The sequence below is a fragment of the Topomyia yanbarensis genome, unplaced genomic scaffold (genome assembly GCF_030247195.1).
Source record: "Topomyia yanbarensis strain Yona2022 unplaced genomic scaffold, ASM3024719v1 HiC_scaffold_490, whole genome shotgun sequence".
In the NCBI taxonomy this organism is placed as follows: domain Eukaryota; kingdom Metazoa; phylum Arthropoda; class Insecta; order Diptera; family Culicidae; genus Topomyia; species Topomyia yanbarensis.
Window position 1 is genome coordinate 8,258 of NW_026683703.1, and position 16,743 is coordinate 25,000.

At 41.9% G+C, this 16,743-nt stretch overlaps 1 protein-coding gene across 1 annotated transcript; it reads right to left on the reverse strand.

Annotated features, from left to right (window-relative positions):
- Positions 1 to 237: 237 nt before the first annotated feature.
- On the reverse strand, positions 238 to 16,737 carry LOC131695687 (rho GTPase-activating protein 190; the record flags this gene model as incomplete). Its single annotated transcript, XM_058984178.1, has 9 exons — positions 238 to 4,370; positions 4,450 to 4,732; positions 4,796 to 5,162; positions 5,350 to 5,732; positions 5,787 to 6,356; positions 6,497 to 6,541; positions 12,976 to 14,465; positions 14,523 to 14,975; positions 15,653 to 16,737. Coding segments are annotated over 9 exons (4,875 nt in total), but the record flags the coding sequence as incomplete, so codon positions are not given.
- Positions 16,738 to 16,743: the final 6 nt, after the last annotated feature.

A 16,743-nucleotide genomic window follows, 5' to 3' on the forward strand; every position in this document is an offset into this window, starting at 1 on the left:
ACAGAGTGTAACAACATTTAATTATTTTGTCTTATTTTTGCATTTTTTTACCATTTGTGCACGATGGGAAGGAAAAATTAGACATAGGTTCGTTCAAATACTGGTCAAACAGGAAGGACAAATGGAGTTTGCTAAATGACGATTCATACATTTGTCTGTCTTTTAATTTTTTTTTTCAGAACAACTAGCAGAACGCTCGCAAAAAATCGAGAGAAAGGAGAGAAAACGATTTTAAACTGGGGTTTGGCGTTTATTTTTATTACTCTTTAATTTTAAACCGACATTTTGGTTGTTTCAAGACACGAATTTACAACTTGTTTGGTTTATCTGTTTTTTATCGATAGTACATGTCATTTGTTTTTCATTACTATAACTACTAATGGGCTTTTTTTAAACTTTGAAACGAATTCGCTCAAAGTATGAATATTATTTTTATCGATTCCCTTTAACTGCTATTAGGAAAAATGGCCTTTGACTTGTTTGTCATATTCGATCAAATGTCGATCGCTAGTTTCTACCATCTTCGTCTATTCGTTTGCTCGTTTACTTCGTTGAGGTTCTTGGAAACTGCTGGGATGGCAATGATAATCACACCTATCAGTAATATAAGGGGAGAACAGAACAGTGTGCATCGGTTCAATTTCAATACTAGTTATTTTCTCGTGTATTCAAACCCAATTCAGGTGTTTTTGGTGTGTGAGTATTTAGCGTCATTTTATTCGTTTCTGATTTCGCTTTAGCGGCTGGGAACTCTTCAATTCCGCTACACTGAGGTCGAACGAGGGAAGTTACGGTTTTGTCAGATGGGTTACGTTACAATCGGGATCACTGTTCGTATTATTTTCGCGGTCATATTTTCCAGTGTGTGCGTATTCTTTCTCAACTTTCTAATTTTGATTACGACATCACGATACACGTGTTATGCTACGCTTGCTTCGTTCTTAATTTTGTTAAAAAAGCTACGAAAAATACAGATGGCGGCGGTCACTCACACTACTGCAGAACTGTATTTTGGCTAACGTTACGTGTCCTCTCACTATCCCTTTTTTAGGTTTCTGTTTTTATTTAATTTGTACAACATTTTAGTTGGGGTGTATGTGTGCATTTGTGGGGTTCGTGTCTAGATTAAGTCTGCCCGTGTTCCTTCCGATGTGCGAATTTGATAACGGTAATGTGTGCAAAAGGTTACTTGCTTCAAATTTCTGTTCATTATTATGATTCCGCACACAACACGAATATTTCGATCCATAGCACATTACTGCAACCAAAGCCGCACATCCTGTTTTCAACGCTGCTCAGTCCACCATTCTCTTTTCAGTACAAATTCCAATTGCCGTTCAGCATATGCATATTTTGCTACAGTGTAGTGTAGTTTCCCTTTCCTTCCAAATATTCATGTTTGTTTCTAGAGGTATCACATTGACTGATAAAATAATCAAACTGTATCGTGATGCTGTGTTCCATTCCAAATTTTCAACCGACGACTGTTTATACACATCTACACATTTAACACAACTCTGCATGCTGCATATTAGAGTACAACATAATACTTTGTTCATAAGTGTTTTTTTTTTTATTTTGTTTTGTTTCATGTAATTGAATCGTTCCAACACTTCTTCGCTTGCCTCCTCGATGTCTTTTAATTTATTTGGTGAGCATTGGTGAATCAGTTTTACCCTTGTTCGTTCTTGTTCTGTAGATGCTTCGAACCTAACTGTGATTTGGTCATTCGTTCTGTTCACGTTTGTCTTGTTTGTCCATTTTTGTTAAAATTATATTTCTATCTAAAGAAGAGCGATTCGTGTTCCACGTCTCCCCTATCCAGCCGTTGCATCATTTGCCTTTCTAGTGGATTTATTGTTTATCGCTAAAGCAATTAAAATATACACGCTAATTTGATAAAACTATTTAAAATAAAATCAAACAAATAAACAATACATAAAAAGCGCATCTTTTACACACTGTCTCACTTTTAGCGTCTATTCTTGTTGTTTTTGTTGTTGTTGTTGTTGTTGTATGTTTTGTAAGTAAATGCTTGAAAATAATACATATAATAGATTTATTTGTTTCGGCATAGTTTAGTCACCATAATTGCTACAGACTTTCTGTTTGGGGAAGGAATGAAGTTAGTTTAGTGTTTGTTTTTTTTCTCTAGATTGAAATCATTGTTTGTTGGCTGTTTTTCATTTGTTAAAATGTTTTGCGTTCTAGTCATTCATGTTGCAGTTCGATAAGTTGTTGATTGGTTAGACTATTCGTTGACTGATAGAGATGAGATTCTATCAAGATGGCACGTTTTGTTAGTTCGCGGAGTCGATGAAAAATTGTGAAACATAGAAGGCTTGAATTGTCAGAGGAGCTTCGCATATTGCTTCAAGTTTTCAAATATTTAGTTTGACTAGAGTCTATTGGTTTTATGACTTATTCAGAAAATAAATTTACCGTTTCTTTGTAAAGTTGGTCTTTCAAAGGCAAAGGTTTGGATGATTAAGTTTCCGTTATTATCGCTTGACGGTATACTCAGGACAGTAGCGTGGTCTTTTGGTATCCTAGGTTATTACCCATATTGTGTACCCCTTGGTGTTTAACTTGGCATTCTTTTTCAGATCGAATTTGTTGTACCTTGGTATGACGCGGTTATTCTGGCCTATATCATAAATTATTTTTACATTGTTTAGATAGCAGATCAAGATTTCTTACCGTCACAAGGATTAAGGAAGCACAGGGGATTCAGCTGGGCTGGCTGATTTTCCTACTGTACTTCGATGACGCGAACCATTCACGGTACGCCTATGTGGACGATCCGAAATGTTTTTATTCGAACTGAACCCAGCTTTGAAGGAAACTTTGAATATCAATACTTTTTTTAAATTCAGTTTTATTTACGTGACTTTAAATTTTCTTCATTCGTCACGTGAATATCAATACGTAAACCACGTTGAATCATCCAGACATATTCTCTGTTTCATAAGACAATATTATTTAATAAAATTCTGGATAAAACAGTTGATTTTTGATTCAAGCAAACGTGAACTTGTCATAAAACCAATTCAGAGAGCCATGTTTGAAAGCAGCAGCTTAGCATTCTACTCTGAGAAGCCATACTTTAAATAACAAGCAAGGTTAAAAAAGAATCGGTTAGCAACAACACTGCCCCAGTAGTATCGTTTCCACGTGTCGTTCGTTATTTGTCCGTTGGTGTCGTCTTACAATGATGCTGGCGCAGCTCACACTAAATCTGTTTCGAGACAGTCATATAATTCCTACAATGCCTAGTTATAAGAGTATGAGTTCGTTTCGATTCTCTCTTTTAAAAGTACACAAAGTACGATAACTAAAGCCTACCAAAAAGTATTCCACTTTATCACCACATATTTGTTACAGCTTTCGCTTTTATATCTTAAATTGTTATTACCATAATAGCTTAACAAGTAACCTTACAGACGATTCATTTTTACTTACTTGTTCCACTAATTAGAGCATTGTTGTTTATTTTTTTTTGCCTTAAAATGTACACAGGTAAATATACAAATATTTTATCCATGCTTTGCTCAAATACACTGAAAAACCAGTTAAAAATATCTCTGAATCTATAATAGAATGTTGGTTGTTTTTGTTCTTCCTTTTCTTCTTTCTCTGACTCGGGATTAAGTAGCAAGTTGGTAAGCTTGCCTTCATCACGATACCCAAGCAATAAAAAATAGAACTCAAAATAAAACTATCTCCAATTTGAGGCGCCGATGAATATCTAAAGCAATAAATATACACTTATACAGAGGCTCTACTTCATTTGGATCGAATTGTATGATTTTTTTTCTTTCTCAAAATTGCTAGCAGTACGAGAACAGTATTAAAAAATCTTTTTACGCATGCGTTCCACCTAATTTAAATGCGCACGAAACATCTTTAACCCATATCGAAAAAGAAGCTACTTTCTAGCGCAAAATAGATGTAAAAAATTACAACAATTTTCTTTCCTTTGCCTAAACGCCTAGCTAAAATAAGATGTGACAGCCATATCCAGTTTGGGAAATATGCCCTCCTGTTTCGTTCGTATCGTAGCTTAAGCCAAAAAAGCCCAACCAGCTGGAAATCAAACTAAAAAATAATCAACAACTCACTCGCTCGGCTGCTGCTGCCTGTTCTGCGATCGTTGCTGTGGCTCATTACATCAAACCATCACGAACGCTTCCTCGCCGCGGAACAGAAACGGATACTGGTCGATCATCGTCTGCACGATGTCCTCCAGGTAGGGGCGCATCGTTTCGAAGCGCATCATGTCGGTGAACTCGATCGGTAACAAAGTGGGCCACCAGCAGATAGCCAGATTCTTGCTGTCCATGCTGTTCAGCTTGGAGTTTTCGGAGACCCTGGGTAGGCAAAGAGATTACATCGTTTATGTGAGATTTGTAGAAATGATAATACAAAAGGCCTGTGACAAAAGCTTACCTCACGAAATGCTGAAAAATAAAGCTTAGAATAGCGAAGTTACTCGCCGGTAGCCTCCCAAGAAGTGATCGCAGTGCAATCAGCCTACAGCTGCGGTCAGTTTTAACCACATCAATGTTATGACTACTAATGGCCTGTGGTGGTCGCGAGCCAGCAATATCCTCCAGTTCTGCCATCATATCGGCACTGAACAACGGCGGCAGCCGTTTAGAGAAGAAATCCTTGAGAGCTGTTGCAACAGCGTTTACTGGAATGTCCAGCTTTTCGATGTCTACGTCGACCTCTGTGGAATGAAAAAAAGAAAAGAGATTATTCAGATCGTATTCCAGTAACAGTTCATACGAACTACCGTCATCGAATTTCTGATACAGCAGGTCAACATGGGTCCTGTTACCGGGAACTCGATAGATTCCCTCTGAGTCCAGACCTTCCTGTTCGATGAATTTGACACACTTCTCGACAAATAATGGCACCAGGTTTTTATCCGACTGCTTGAAACTTGCTAACGATGGTTGCTGAGGAACCGGAGGTACATTCTTCGCATTCTTTCCACTGATTAACTTGCCCGTGCGTCCCCCTGTCTTTTTCGAACTGGTATCCGAATCCTTGGAGTCTTTTGAGCTACTCTTGCTACTATCAATTTCTTTACCGAACCAATTTTTCTGCTTGGTAATCAGTTTTTCTCGGTCACCCATTTTGGGAAGCACGCCAAACTATTAGGAGAAAATAAGTAAACGTTCATATCATTTTCGTGCTCGAGTTACTGCCAATAAAAGCATAAGAGTCCATTATTAAAAAACAGGTGATACAGAATACAATCCAACAATTAACTCATTTTCGTCAAAAATCCATATGGGACTCTTATGCTTTTATGGGCAGTATATTGCGAGGAAAACTTACGATCGGTGAGTTGTTATCCCTCGGCGAGGAAACATCGATACTAGATTCATCCTCTTGTTTATCCATTCCGATGTTCTTTTCATTTTTAAGTTTCTGGTACATCATTGGCATTCCCAGTGCGGATCCTAACTGACCCCCGGGCACGCCAACCATCATTGGTGGACCACCTCCATCACCTGCTCCACCGGATCCTAGGCCACCTCCTCCACCGAAGGGACCCAAGGGAATCTTTGGTGGCTGCACGGGAATGGCGATACGCTTTTTACGATGCCGCTTATGAGTTTGAGGCTTACGGTTGATTTTGGAGTAACCGTCCGTTGAGCGTTTACGTTCCAATGAACTAGAGTCGCTCTCCGAGTCCGAATACTCTGGAATGTTAAAAACTAATAGACATGTTAGGTTCAGGTTAACTATGCTGAATAATTAGCTTTGCTCACTTTGTTCCTTCTCCCTCCGTTGTCTTAGTTTATTCTTCCCAGCCAAATCGATTGCTTGCTGATTTGCATCACCCCCGACCACTACCCGCTGCCCACCGGAGAAGGTGGTAAATAATTGACTCGCCACATTATTAACCGCATCGCTAAATGCATCATTGATCTGCTCATAGCCGGCCTCATCTTCGTAATCCTCACTGTCATCCTCCGGCGCGGCAAGCGGAGCATTTTCCAACTGCTGCTGCAGCAATTTTTTGGCCTTCTTTTTCTCCTTCTCGGTCATCGGTGGTGCTGGTTGGCCAACTCCACCGCCCATTACCAGCTGCGTCTGGTCCGACTGGCCGAGATTCATTCGTGCAATCGCTTCGTTTACGATGGCGAAGCTTTTAAGATTCAGCTTACCGGGTTGTTTTAGCGTTTGACTAGGCCCTTTCGGGCGAATCTTCTTCGCGAACGATGTTTGATTCGGTCTCCGACCGGTCGTGAAGGCATGATGGGCATTCACCTGCTTCCACATGTCTTCGTTCTGTTTGTTGTCCTGCTTCGGAATGAGGAATCCGTCGTCAAGCCAACCTGTGAAAAATCAACCGAATGTTAGCTGTGGGTAGCCAAACTGAGACCAGAAAGGTTAAGCCGCTAGAAGAAAGTTAGTGGGTTTTGTAAAAATAGGTGAATTGTTAAATTGTATGATTATAGATAGCAGTTGAAATAACCTGAGTCGTATGTGTTGATCGAGTCCTTGGATCCACTGACATCGGCTGTGTTTGTGTGAGACGAGAAGTTTTTGGTTTACCACAATGCATGAGAAAGAGAAAGAAAGCCCAACCGCGGTTAGTGATATGATTAATGTTTACTCTAATTAAACAGTGAATATTGTTGGTATATGACATCGGACACTGTTCTCACAGTCACGTCTTTTCTTCTAGTCACATGGTGACGTAACTGTTAGAATAGGGTTCATCATTGGCTCACGGTTGAATGACAAACAATAAATCATTTATTTAACTTCAATTAAAATACAAAAAGTGTGAAGTTTGCAAACAATCAAACACTAAATCGACTCTCAGAATCAAATAATGTCGCGTAAATTGAGGTGAGATTTGTCGTCTCGCGTCATATGCCGCGCATAGACGTGGAACTACTAGGATGTCGAACTATCCAAAGCAGCAACTACAAGAATCGACTTGCACAAGCTCAGTTCACAGAGGGCAAATAGCTTTTGTCATATTACTGCTTGTTAAGGTCAATACTTTGATAAAGACCTTGGTCAAAGCAGGAATATCTGAGAAACCGCAAAATGCTACTGAAGAAGGATTCAAAACAATCAAATTGGCGAACTGGAGAGGGATGTACAGCAGATTTATGTATTAATACTTGGAATAACGACGAGCTTGTACTGATTCCAAATGAATTTAGATTCATCGTCACAGTAAAGAGTATGTGGAACTCTGCAACAAATCTACACTAAAGTAGCAGCTCTGAATCCGGCAGTGCGTCCTCCAAAACAGCAATACCACGGTAGCACTATAACTGATGACACAAATGCCAACATTTTCAGTAATTTCATCTAGACTATATTTTCTACATTGAATTGTACGACCAATATCATTCCAGCCAGTGCCATGTATTCGTAGCTATAAAATCGTTGTTGATTACTAATGAGTGTTAAACATTTTTTTTTGTTTATAGCAACGATTATAGTAAAGAACTCGTTCGTTACGCCGTGGTAACGATCGACGAGAAGAACGCTTTCAACTGCGCCACCTGGGTGGCTATCGCCGTATCGCTGTGCAGAATGAGGGTCCCGAACTATTAGTACAAAGTTCTGAAAAGTTACTTTCAGAACAGAGTAACGGTCTACGAGACGAACATGGGGCAGAGGTCGACTAGAGTCGCGGTGAAAGTACATCAGAACTCCATGCTCGGCCCAACGATCAGGAATATAATGTACAGTTGGGTGTTCCCACTGGAACTGGCCAGGGGATCGGTAGCTTTGCAGAAGACGTTGTCCAGACGATAACCGACGAGACCCTCGAGGAAGAGGAATTGTTGGCGGCAGAGCAGAAACAATACACATCTTGGAAACATGGAAAATCCAGCGTGCCATGGACAGCTTCGGCGAACACTCAATTCCATCGGTGCGTGCGCTGAAGCACCTGGGTTTGATGGTCAACGATCGGTTAAAAGAAGGCTGCGATGATAACTAACGCATTGGAAAGGATCATGTCATGTCTCCTGGCGGGTGTCTCATCATCAATACTGAGGTATGGCGAACAAGCCTGGTCTGTTGCATTGAACTCGAAACGAAACCGGACCAATTTGAGAATCACGTTTCGCCTAATGGCTGTTCGTGTCGCGAGCGCGTACAGAACGATATCGGCAATGACAGGCCGGGGTGATTCCCATCTGCATCACTCTAGCTGATGTGGAATGCAAGAGTGGGACAACGCGTAAAAAGATAGGTGGACCCACCGACTCATCGCAAATTTATCGATGGGGGTGCATAGGAAGTAAGGAAAGGTGAACTTCCATTCGCGTAGTCTTCGAATGCCCTAGGTTCGAAGGGGTATGCCCGGCTTAACAGTCGACAATATCGTCGAAGAGATGTGCTATGATGAGCATATCTGGAATGCGGTTAACATAGTAAGTGACGAGTATACTCTCCGCGCTGCTGAGGTGGTAGCAAAGGGACCAACAAAGCGACGCTACCGATTCAAAGGCCGCGGTGAAACAACAAATCAGCTTCGGAAAAAATCCACCTCCGGAGTAGATTAGATCCACCGTCGGCGACCAGTTAAGTAGTACGCGACACAGCATCGGGTACGGGTCATCCGACCGGCCAGCGAACCGGACGCCAGGCTCCGCCGAAATCGCCGGAAAGCTCGTGAGAAGGCTAGATCCGCCGCCGGAGACTAGAACGAGTAAACCACGTCGAACAGCTACCGGAAGCTGCGCTCCACCCGGAATCGTAGAACATACCTCGTCACCTACTGGGAGGCCCGTTGAGTAGGCTAGATCCACCGCCGGGGACTAGATCGGGACGAAGAGGAGAGCTAAATGGCTCACAAAAACAAGCATCGGCATTGCGATAAATCCACCGCCGAGTTCATGCTGGGATGGACTCTAATTAGCTGGGAGCTAATTGGCACATGAAGCAGACATCGGTACGGAGAGAAATTCCGCCGCCGGGGAACTCTCAGTCGGATTGGAGTAGTTTCACCGCCGGATAACATCCGAGTAGATCTCGATAAAACTGGGAGCTGAATGGCTCAAGGGATACTCTCAGCCGGAGTAGGATGTTTTCGCCGACGGGGATTATCCGAGTAGACCGTGATAAGGCTTGGGGTTTAATGACTCACGGAAAAATTAAATTATCAACTAAACTGTTCACTGAGACAAGAGCTAAATGGGGACATAATAAAAGGAAACGAAAAGCAAGAGCTGAAAGGATCAAAGGTCGAACCATTTCATGGGTCAAGTGAGGCTCCGAGATAGTTGCGGAAAACTCGTGAGCAATAGAAAGAGGTATGACGAAAGCACGAGTCGAGTTGCCGTTTTCTGTACAGTGCTGACATAACAACGGTAGACGAAGTACCCATGGAACGCCTGATGTTTCAAATCCAAATCATTTTCCTTTTAAAGCGGAAACTGGATTGCAGATAATGGAGGTATGGCTGTGATACATGTTATGAAGCGGTTCTCCATCCAAGATGTAGTCGAGCGCTCATTCGAAGGATTCATAATTTTCAAAATTAAAATTGTCGTCGGAGGAAATTGTAATACCTGGGCGGTGCAGTGGGGTAGCAGACTAATCAACATAAGAGGATTTACCCTACTAGAAGCTCTGACAAAACTGGAAGTAAAGCTGTGTAACAAAGGCACAGTTAACTAAATTCATAACATAACAGTCTACAGATATAACAATCAACAGCTCGTCGCTAGCAAGAAACACGAACTGGAGAGTACAGCCATAACAAGTACCAGGAGATTCATTACAGTACTAACCAGAAAAATCCTACCGTGATACGGCGGATAATTGTCGATAGCAACTGTAAAACAAGCGACTTCGACAAAACTCTTTTCGTTGAGGCACTTTACATAGGGGTCTGGGTCAATTGGCATAAAGTCATTTGGCATAAGGTCATTTAGCAGAACGAACATTTGGTATAACGGTTATTCGGCATAATGGTCACTTGGCATAATTTTGAGAATTGATCACACTGGAGGTAATTTGCCATTCTTTCAACTACAGGGAAACACATCATTTAAGACTGTTGAGATGTCAGGTAATTCGGCATAATTTTAGGCCGTGCTACTGCTGAAGGTCGTTCCGTACAAATATTTTTTGTTAAGGACAACAGTAATTTAGCATAACGGTCGTTTGGTATAGGTATATGTAGTGATAAAGTTATTGATTACCAGGATGTTTTTTGAGTATATCCTTTCTAGTATGTATTATGTATTTTGATTGTATGTGGACAATAACGTTCATCGTTCGAGGGAAGGTTAGTTATGCAGTTGTAAGCAGCTGACATGTTGATCAAATGTTCGAGCATAACGACAACTACCTAAAGATTTACATGACTAAATGAGTTGGATTACCAATAGTACTAAAATTGAACTAGAACCAAAATTAATTAGATTATTCTTCTTTACAAAATAAATAAAAACCATTTACGACTAATGTGGCTACGCCATATCGCTTCAAGTCGTGCTGTTCGATTACGCTGTCGCTCCGTCGGACTGAAATTATTTTATAGCCCCTATGCTTGAGTAATCCGGGCAAGCGAGTGGATCACAGGTTTGCTTGCGAGGGGCCGCCGCTTCCGACGGCTGAAACTCAAAAGAACTGCTCATATTTAAAAGAAGGCAAAATCAGTTATAAAATATTAAAAATTCACTCGAAATATAATCAATATTAGGTAATAGATAACAACGCATTATCATTATTGCTTAGTACAGCTTTAACCTTGTGGGTCATTCACCTGATAAACTACACATTTTGGGGTGGGCGTAGCGTAGTTGGTAAATCGATTGCCTTGTACGCAGCGCACCTGGGTTCGAGTTCCGACCCCGCAAAATTTTTCATAAGAGATTTTTCCAACCCGAAGAGGCGAATGACCTTAAGGTTAAAACCTCTATAATCGAAATAAAAAAACTACACATTTGTATGTTATGCCAAATGTCCGTTATGCCAAATGTGTTATACCAAATGATCTTCAGTGTGATTAATTCTCAAAATTATGCCAAATGACCGTTATGCCAAATGTCCGTTGTGCCAAATGACCTTCGGTGTAATCAATTCTCAAAATTATGCCAAATGACCATTATGTCAAATAACCGTTATGCCAAATGACCTTATGCCAAATGACCTTATGCCAAATGGCCCGCTCCCTTTACATAGACAGCGGTGTTCAGAACATGAACCCAGACAAACTGACAGAAGCGGTAACGAGGGATACAATGCCTAGAAAACTAGAGCCAATGAACAGACTGCGTCCAGTCTACTGGAGGAACTGGGCACTTACAACTCTCCAGACTGCCTGGGAGCCAGAAGACGCGTCCAGCAAACTAGAACAGAAATAGATAGAGGTACGAAGTGTAATTTACCGTGCAGTCAGGAACTCTCTCAAAAGGGGTTAGCAAATCAAACTGATACAACGGGCTGTGCCGAGAAGCTGATGTCAATGCTTATCGAGTCAATCGTGATGACAGAATCAAAAGACCATCGAAGCCGGTTGAAATATGCCCGGGTAAGCTGAAGGTTATTGTAGAGTCCTTTCACTAAGCACGACCCTACGACGTGACTGTCGACATCAGATGGCGAGGCCGAACCAGAAAATGCCTGAGATATACATGTCTCCAATGACTAGCTGCTGACAGTGGCGAAGGGTCAAACGGAGAAGCAAGCTCACGATAACGATAGAATATCCAATCTGGCTTTGAAAAATGCAATCATGTAGGTCCTGGCCATTACGGAATAAATTGCAGAAGGTAACTTCAGAGACAGGCAGAAAAGCCAGGTTTTGGGTCTGTATCTCATTCCAGAGAAACAGCCATGATATCCAGCATCATTCAGATCCATATGTCTGCTGAATAACCCCTGGAAGCTGTTGGAAAGGTTTATATTGAACAGGGTGATAAAATTCCCGGAGTGTGAAAGTGACACGCGTCATCGCCAAGATGAACTCTATCGGTATTATTTTATCTGAGAATATCGTGTGTTATCAACAGAGGGGCACGAGAAGTGCAAGAAGTTGGCAAGAGCTAACACGATGGTCAAGCTGCAACAGAAGTGGGGTAACGCGAAGCTGAACGTGACATTGAAAAGTGCAATCCTGGAGTTCCCAGGCATGTTAAAATGAAAATTGCCTTAAACCAAATTTGCGCATTAAGAACACAAAACCTATAACTGAATTAGTTATGAAATTTGCGGTTCGATTTCGTCTCATCACAATCCGACACTAACTTAGAAACAGGACTTTTTCTTGTGGGACATCACGCAGGATTAGGTGTTTGCGTCAATCCGGCGCTAGCTTAGTCCTGCCACTAAGTTATTGTCGGATTCTGACGAGACGAAGTCGAAATGCAAATTCCATAACTAATTCGAGGAAGTTGGCGAGAGCTGACTCGGTAGCCAAGTTGCATTAGGTTTGGGGTAACGCGAAGCTGAAGCCAGAATTTGTCTTTATGGGCGCATGAAAGCACGGATAGACTTTTATCTAACGCAATTCCTGCTTTATTTTACGGAAGAACTCGAAGAATAACAATCGTGCAATGTAGAGTCGACTCTGAAACAAGTACTGCTTGAATAAAGCTAGATAATATCAGAGATCTATGCGGCAATAGGAAACAAGCTCAACGAGTTCGAAGCCATAAAGAGGTTTACGGAAATGAGAAATCTGTCCAAGAGACCGATGTCAAACAGGGAAGCCTAGACTCACCATAAGCGACGCACTAAATCTATGAAATCACGTTGAATGATTTGGGTGTACGTTCCAAAGGTTGCCGAAACACAAACAGTAAGGCATCGAATCTTTTGGGAATGTGTTAATCCGTTTAGTGTTTGCTTAAATATATAAATATATCAACTGTCCTCCCCAGCGTTAATGGGTTATGAGAGATCCCCGTACCACCAGGAAACCGTATGCCAATGATTTTCAGAAATAAATAATAGCAACCAAACACTTACAGTTGATCTCCTCCAAGCTGCTCTGCGACTGCGAAACGGTGTTAGCTTTCAGCTGCCGTAGAATCGAGGACGGTGTGAGCAGATGATCCGGAGGTGCAGGCTCCGGTGGTGTCGTCGGTGGAGGATATATCTGGAAGCCTTGGTTGCTTCCGCCCTTATCAAAATCACTACTATCCTCATAGTAGTACATGTTGGAGTACTGTTGCTGGTGTTGCTTTAGGTTGTCCAGGTCGTCCAGTGAGTTGATGGACCGGTTGTCAAACAGCATCTTTTGCTGGTGTGGATGTTGGTGTTGGCTACGGTAGGTCGTGGCGGAACCGTTAATGAGATAGCTTTCATATCGTGGTGGAGGTTGCGGGGCTTGCTGGTGATGATGATGCATTGAATGTTCCATGGTTCCCTCGCCGGAATCGATCGTAAGTGGTTCTTCCATATTGAAGGCTTGTTCAATCTCAGGTTTTTTGTCCCAAACTTCTTTCAAAAACGGAGCAAACGAGGCAAACTTGAACTGGTTGTCATCATCGGAGGCGGTTGCAAAATGAGCTCGCAGTTTGTCTGCTATGGCATTACCTTCAGTGATCAACATTTGAGATGTTTCGTTATTGAAGAAGGCGTTAACACCGCCTTGCTCCGAAACGGACACGATTTGCATTGGCAGATTTGGAATGTTTAGCGAAAAGGCGCTTAGCGTTGAGAGAGAAGCCTTTCGTTTGCTGGAATACAGTAGGATAAACCCATGAATGAGGTCATCTCGGAACGCATTAGCCCCGTGGTAAGAGGACAAAATCAGTTCCACTCGACGCTTAGAGTCTCCTAAAAACATCTCAAAAATGATGTTCCTTTCACCTGCATGTATGCAGGATTGTTCGATCATCATTGAACTCAGCAAATTCTCGATCGAGAAAGGGTCGCCACAAAAAATACACATGATGATCCTCAGATCTGGAATATCTACCATATTCATTCCATATTTGAGTTCTTCAAAAGGAATCGAATCGATTACGCTATTCAAAGTGGTATCCACAAATCGTGTCTCTTGACCGGAAGCATAAAATTCGTTTTCATCGATAAAAACGCAGTGCAATCGTTCCGCCAAAGACTGGCCATCGTTTTGCAGTTGCTGCAGTGTACTTTCACTATTCTTCTCGTCGCTCATGAAAACAATGTGTAAATTGTTAACACTATCCTTGAAATCGATATTGTCGAGTAATAATCGATCTAACACTTCATAAATGTAGGTAAACGTCTGTCGATTCGAGTAGCAACATATTAATCCCTTAGATGCCAAATCAAACGAAAACGAATCGTTCTCCCGGTTAATCGTTTCAATGTTCAATCCGTAAACCTGACCGTCCACAATATACTCCCCATTGTCATTGCAGTGCTGGTGCACCTTGTCAATGAAATCGTTTGCAATGTAGTCCAATCCGATAACGATTAAGTTTAGTTGTAGTTGACCATCCTTTTGAGCGAAGCGAGGATTCGGCAAGCTAAAAAAAGATGCTGTCAGAAATGCAACCTAAAGTTAACCATACCAATATACTTACTTCTGATTAGCCACAAGTATCCGCTCAATTAGTGCATCAATACAGTTCGGAAACGCCGGACAATGCTCTCGGATTGGACAGTGCACGAATCCCAAGTGCTGAAACAGCATCAATTTCCGATCCTGATCTAGTCGATCAAGCAGTTTATACCGCAGATCTTCCTGCAACACATCTGTAATCTCCTTCACGTCGTTTTGCGTAATCGTCCCTGACGGTTCAATATTTTTGAAATGATAGAATAGATCGGCATGTTCCATTAGCAATTCCTGGAAATTGTGCTTGGCCGTTTCGATCAATTCCCGCTGGTGGTTGTCGTAGATCTGCTGGCAATCATGCTCGGATAGTGCCTCAAAACATTCGCGTCCCATGAACAGGACCCGCACCTCGGAGAGCTGCTTTCCCGGCGTCACGTAACCGGTTTCCTCCAGTAACTTCTTGAACTGTTTTTTCCATCTATGTAGACCAGAGGGATAGAAAGTAGATCTTAGTCAGGTAAATAATCAGAAAATTTTGTTGCTTCGTGAAATAAATTAAACTTATGATTGGAATTCAAAATCACCTCTTTGGCATCCTGTTGGTATATTGGGTTATAGTTTTTTGCATGACAGTATTTTTTTTAGTTATCACAACACAATGCAAGCCAAGACAGGGAGTAAATACAAGAGAAAGAGTTCAGTTAGATTCAGACGCAAAAACACACACGCATATGCACTATTTTTGTTAATATTTGTATCACCCTTAAAACCATAGCAGTTCATTCATTCCTATGGTTTCATGGGCAATAGCTACTGCATTTTTTCTACATTATTAACTACTGAAAACTACGCTCAAGTTTTTGAAGAAAATCCATTCGGTTGAAGCCAATTGCACACCAAGCAAAACAAAATCGAGAATAGAGGTTGAAGATTGCTGGAGAAGTGAAGTGAGAAGTGAACTTGATGATCACGGTTCATAAAAAAGACAGATTTATCTTCTGATACGTATAGGAAGGTATAGCAGAAAAGCTTAAAACGAATCGATTTTTGATAAAAATCATCCCAGTTTCACAGCAATCTTCACTCTGTTCGCGTTAAATTCAACCGACCTAAACAAACAACACGCAAAACCAAAGAACAAATCCGTCCACTTACTCCAATCGCTTTTGTTCCTGCTGCAGCGCATTCATGTGATTTTTGAAAACCGTTTCCGCCTCGGCCGTATCTAAAATATCAAACGGTATCCGGTTCTCATCCTCCATGTCACTCATATCGCTCAGCTCCGCCCAGCTACCACCACGTTCGACCGCGTCAAAGAAATACTGCTCGTACTCCACGTGATTTCGAAAGTAATTCCGTATCGACTGCCAATCATTGAACGCATCCATTTCCAGGCTAATACTGTTCATGTCGGGTAAAATTTCCTGTAGGACACACGCGAACGACTCCATATAACTCTGAAGTTTCTTCGCTTGGTAGTCCTCGCGTAGTTTCTTAATATGGCGACGAAATATCCTCTGGCCAGCTTCCTGCCCGAAGAGTTCCAGGAAGTCATTCCACTCTTTGTGGCTCGCAAGCTTTTTGGACGAACTGGTCCAAATTGATCGATGATCTGTTATTTGGGTGCGTATTAGGCGGGTCACATACTCGGAGCTGGCGTTCAGCAAGTCTGTGCGCTGTTTGGCTGCTTCCGCGTACGATACAATTTTAGAGCGTTGCTTCGCTTTGTCGATTATCTGAGCGAGAATGATGAACCCCAAATCGACGTTTATGCTCTCGTGGGCCGAAGATTCCACCATCACTATCTGACCTTTGTACTCCTTCCGGCTGCAAAATTTTTCCACCTCTCGGATGTACAACTCGTTGGCGTCATCATTTTTGGTCGTCACCAGTACGACGGGTTTCTTGTTTCTCAAAATGTTGTTTATGATGTGATTGGTACACTCGATCTGCTTCTCAACAGTTCGGCTGGGAACCACACTGACATCGAACACACAAACAAACCCATCGACTAGGAACCGACCCTCCGGCAGAACAACCTCCTCGTACTCGTGCTCAATGCCAAGCTGGTTTTTGCAAATGTATTTTAGCTTCTCCTGGGAACATAATCGGATCGCCGAACAACGTTTGCTGTACGGTTCCATTTTGCCCACCTTAAACGGTTGAAAGGTGGCATCGTCTACGAACTCGGTCTGCTCGACAATGCTAAAATTGTACTCGACCCCTTCTTCCGACGTTTTTCGCAC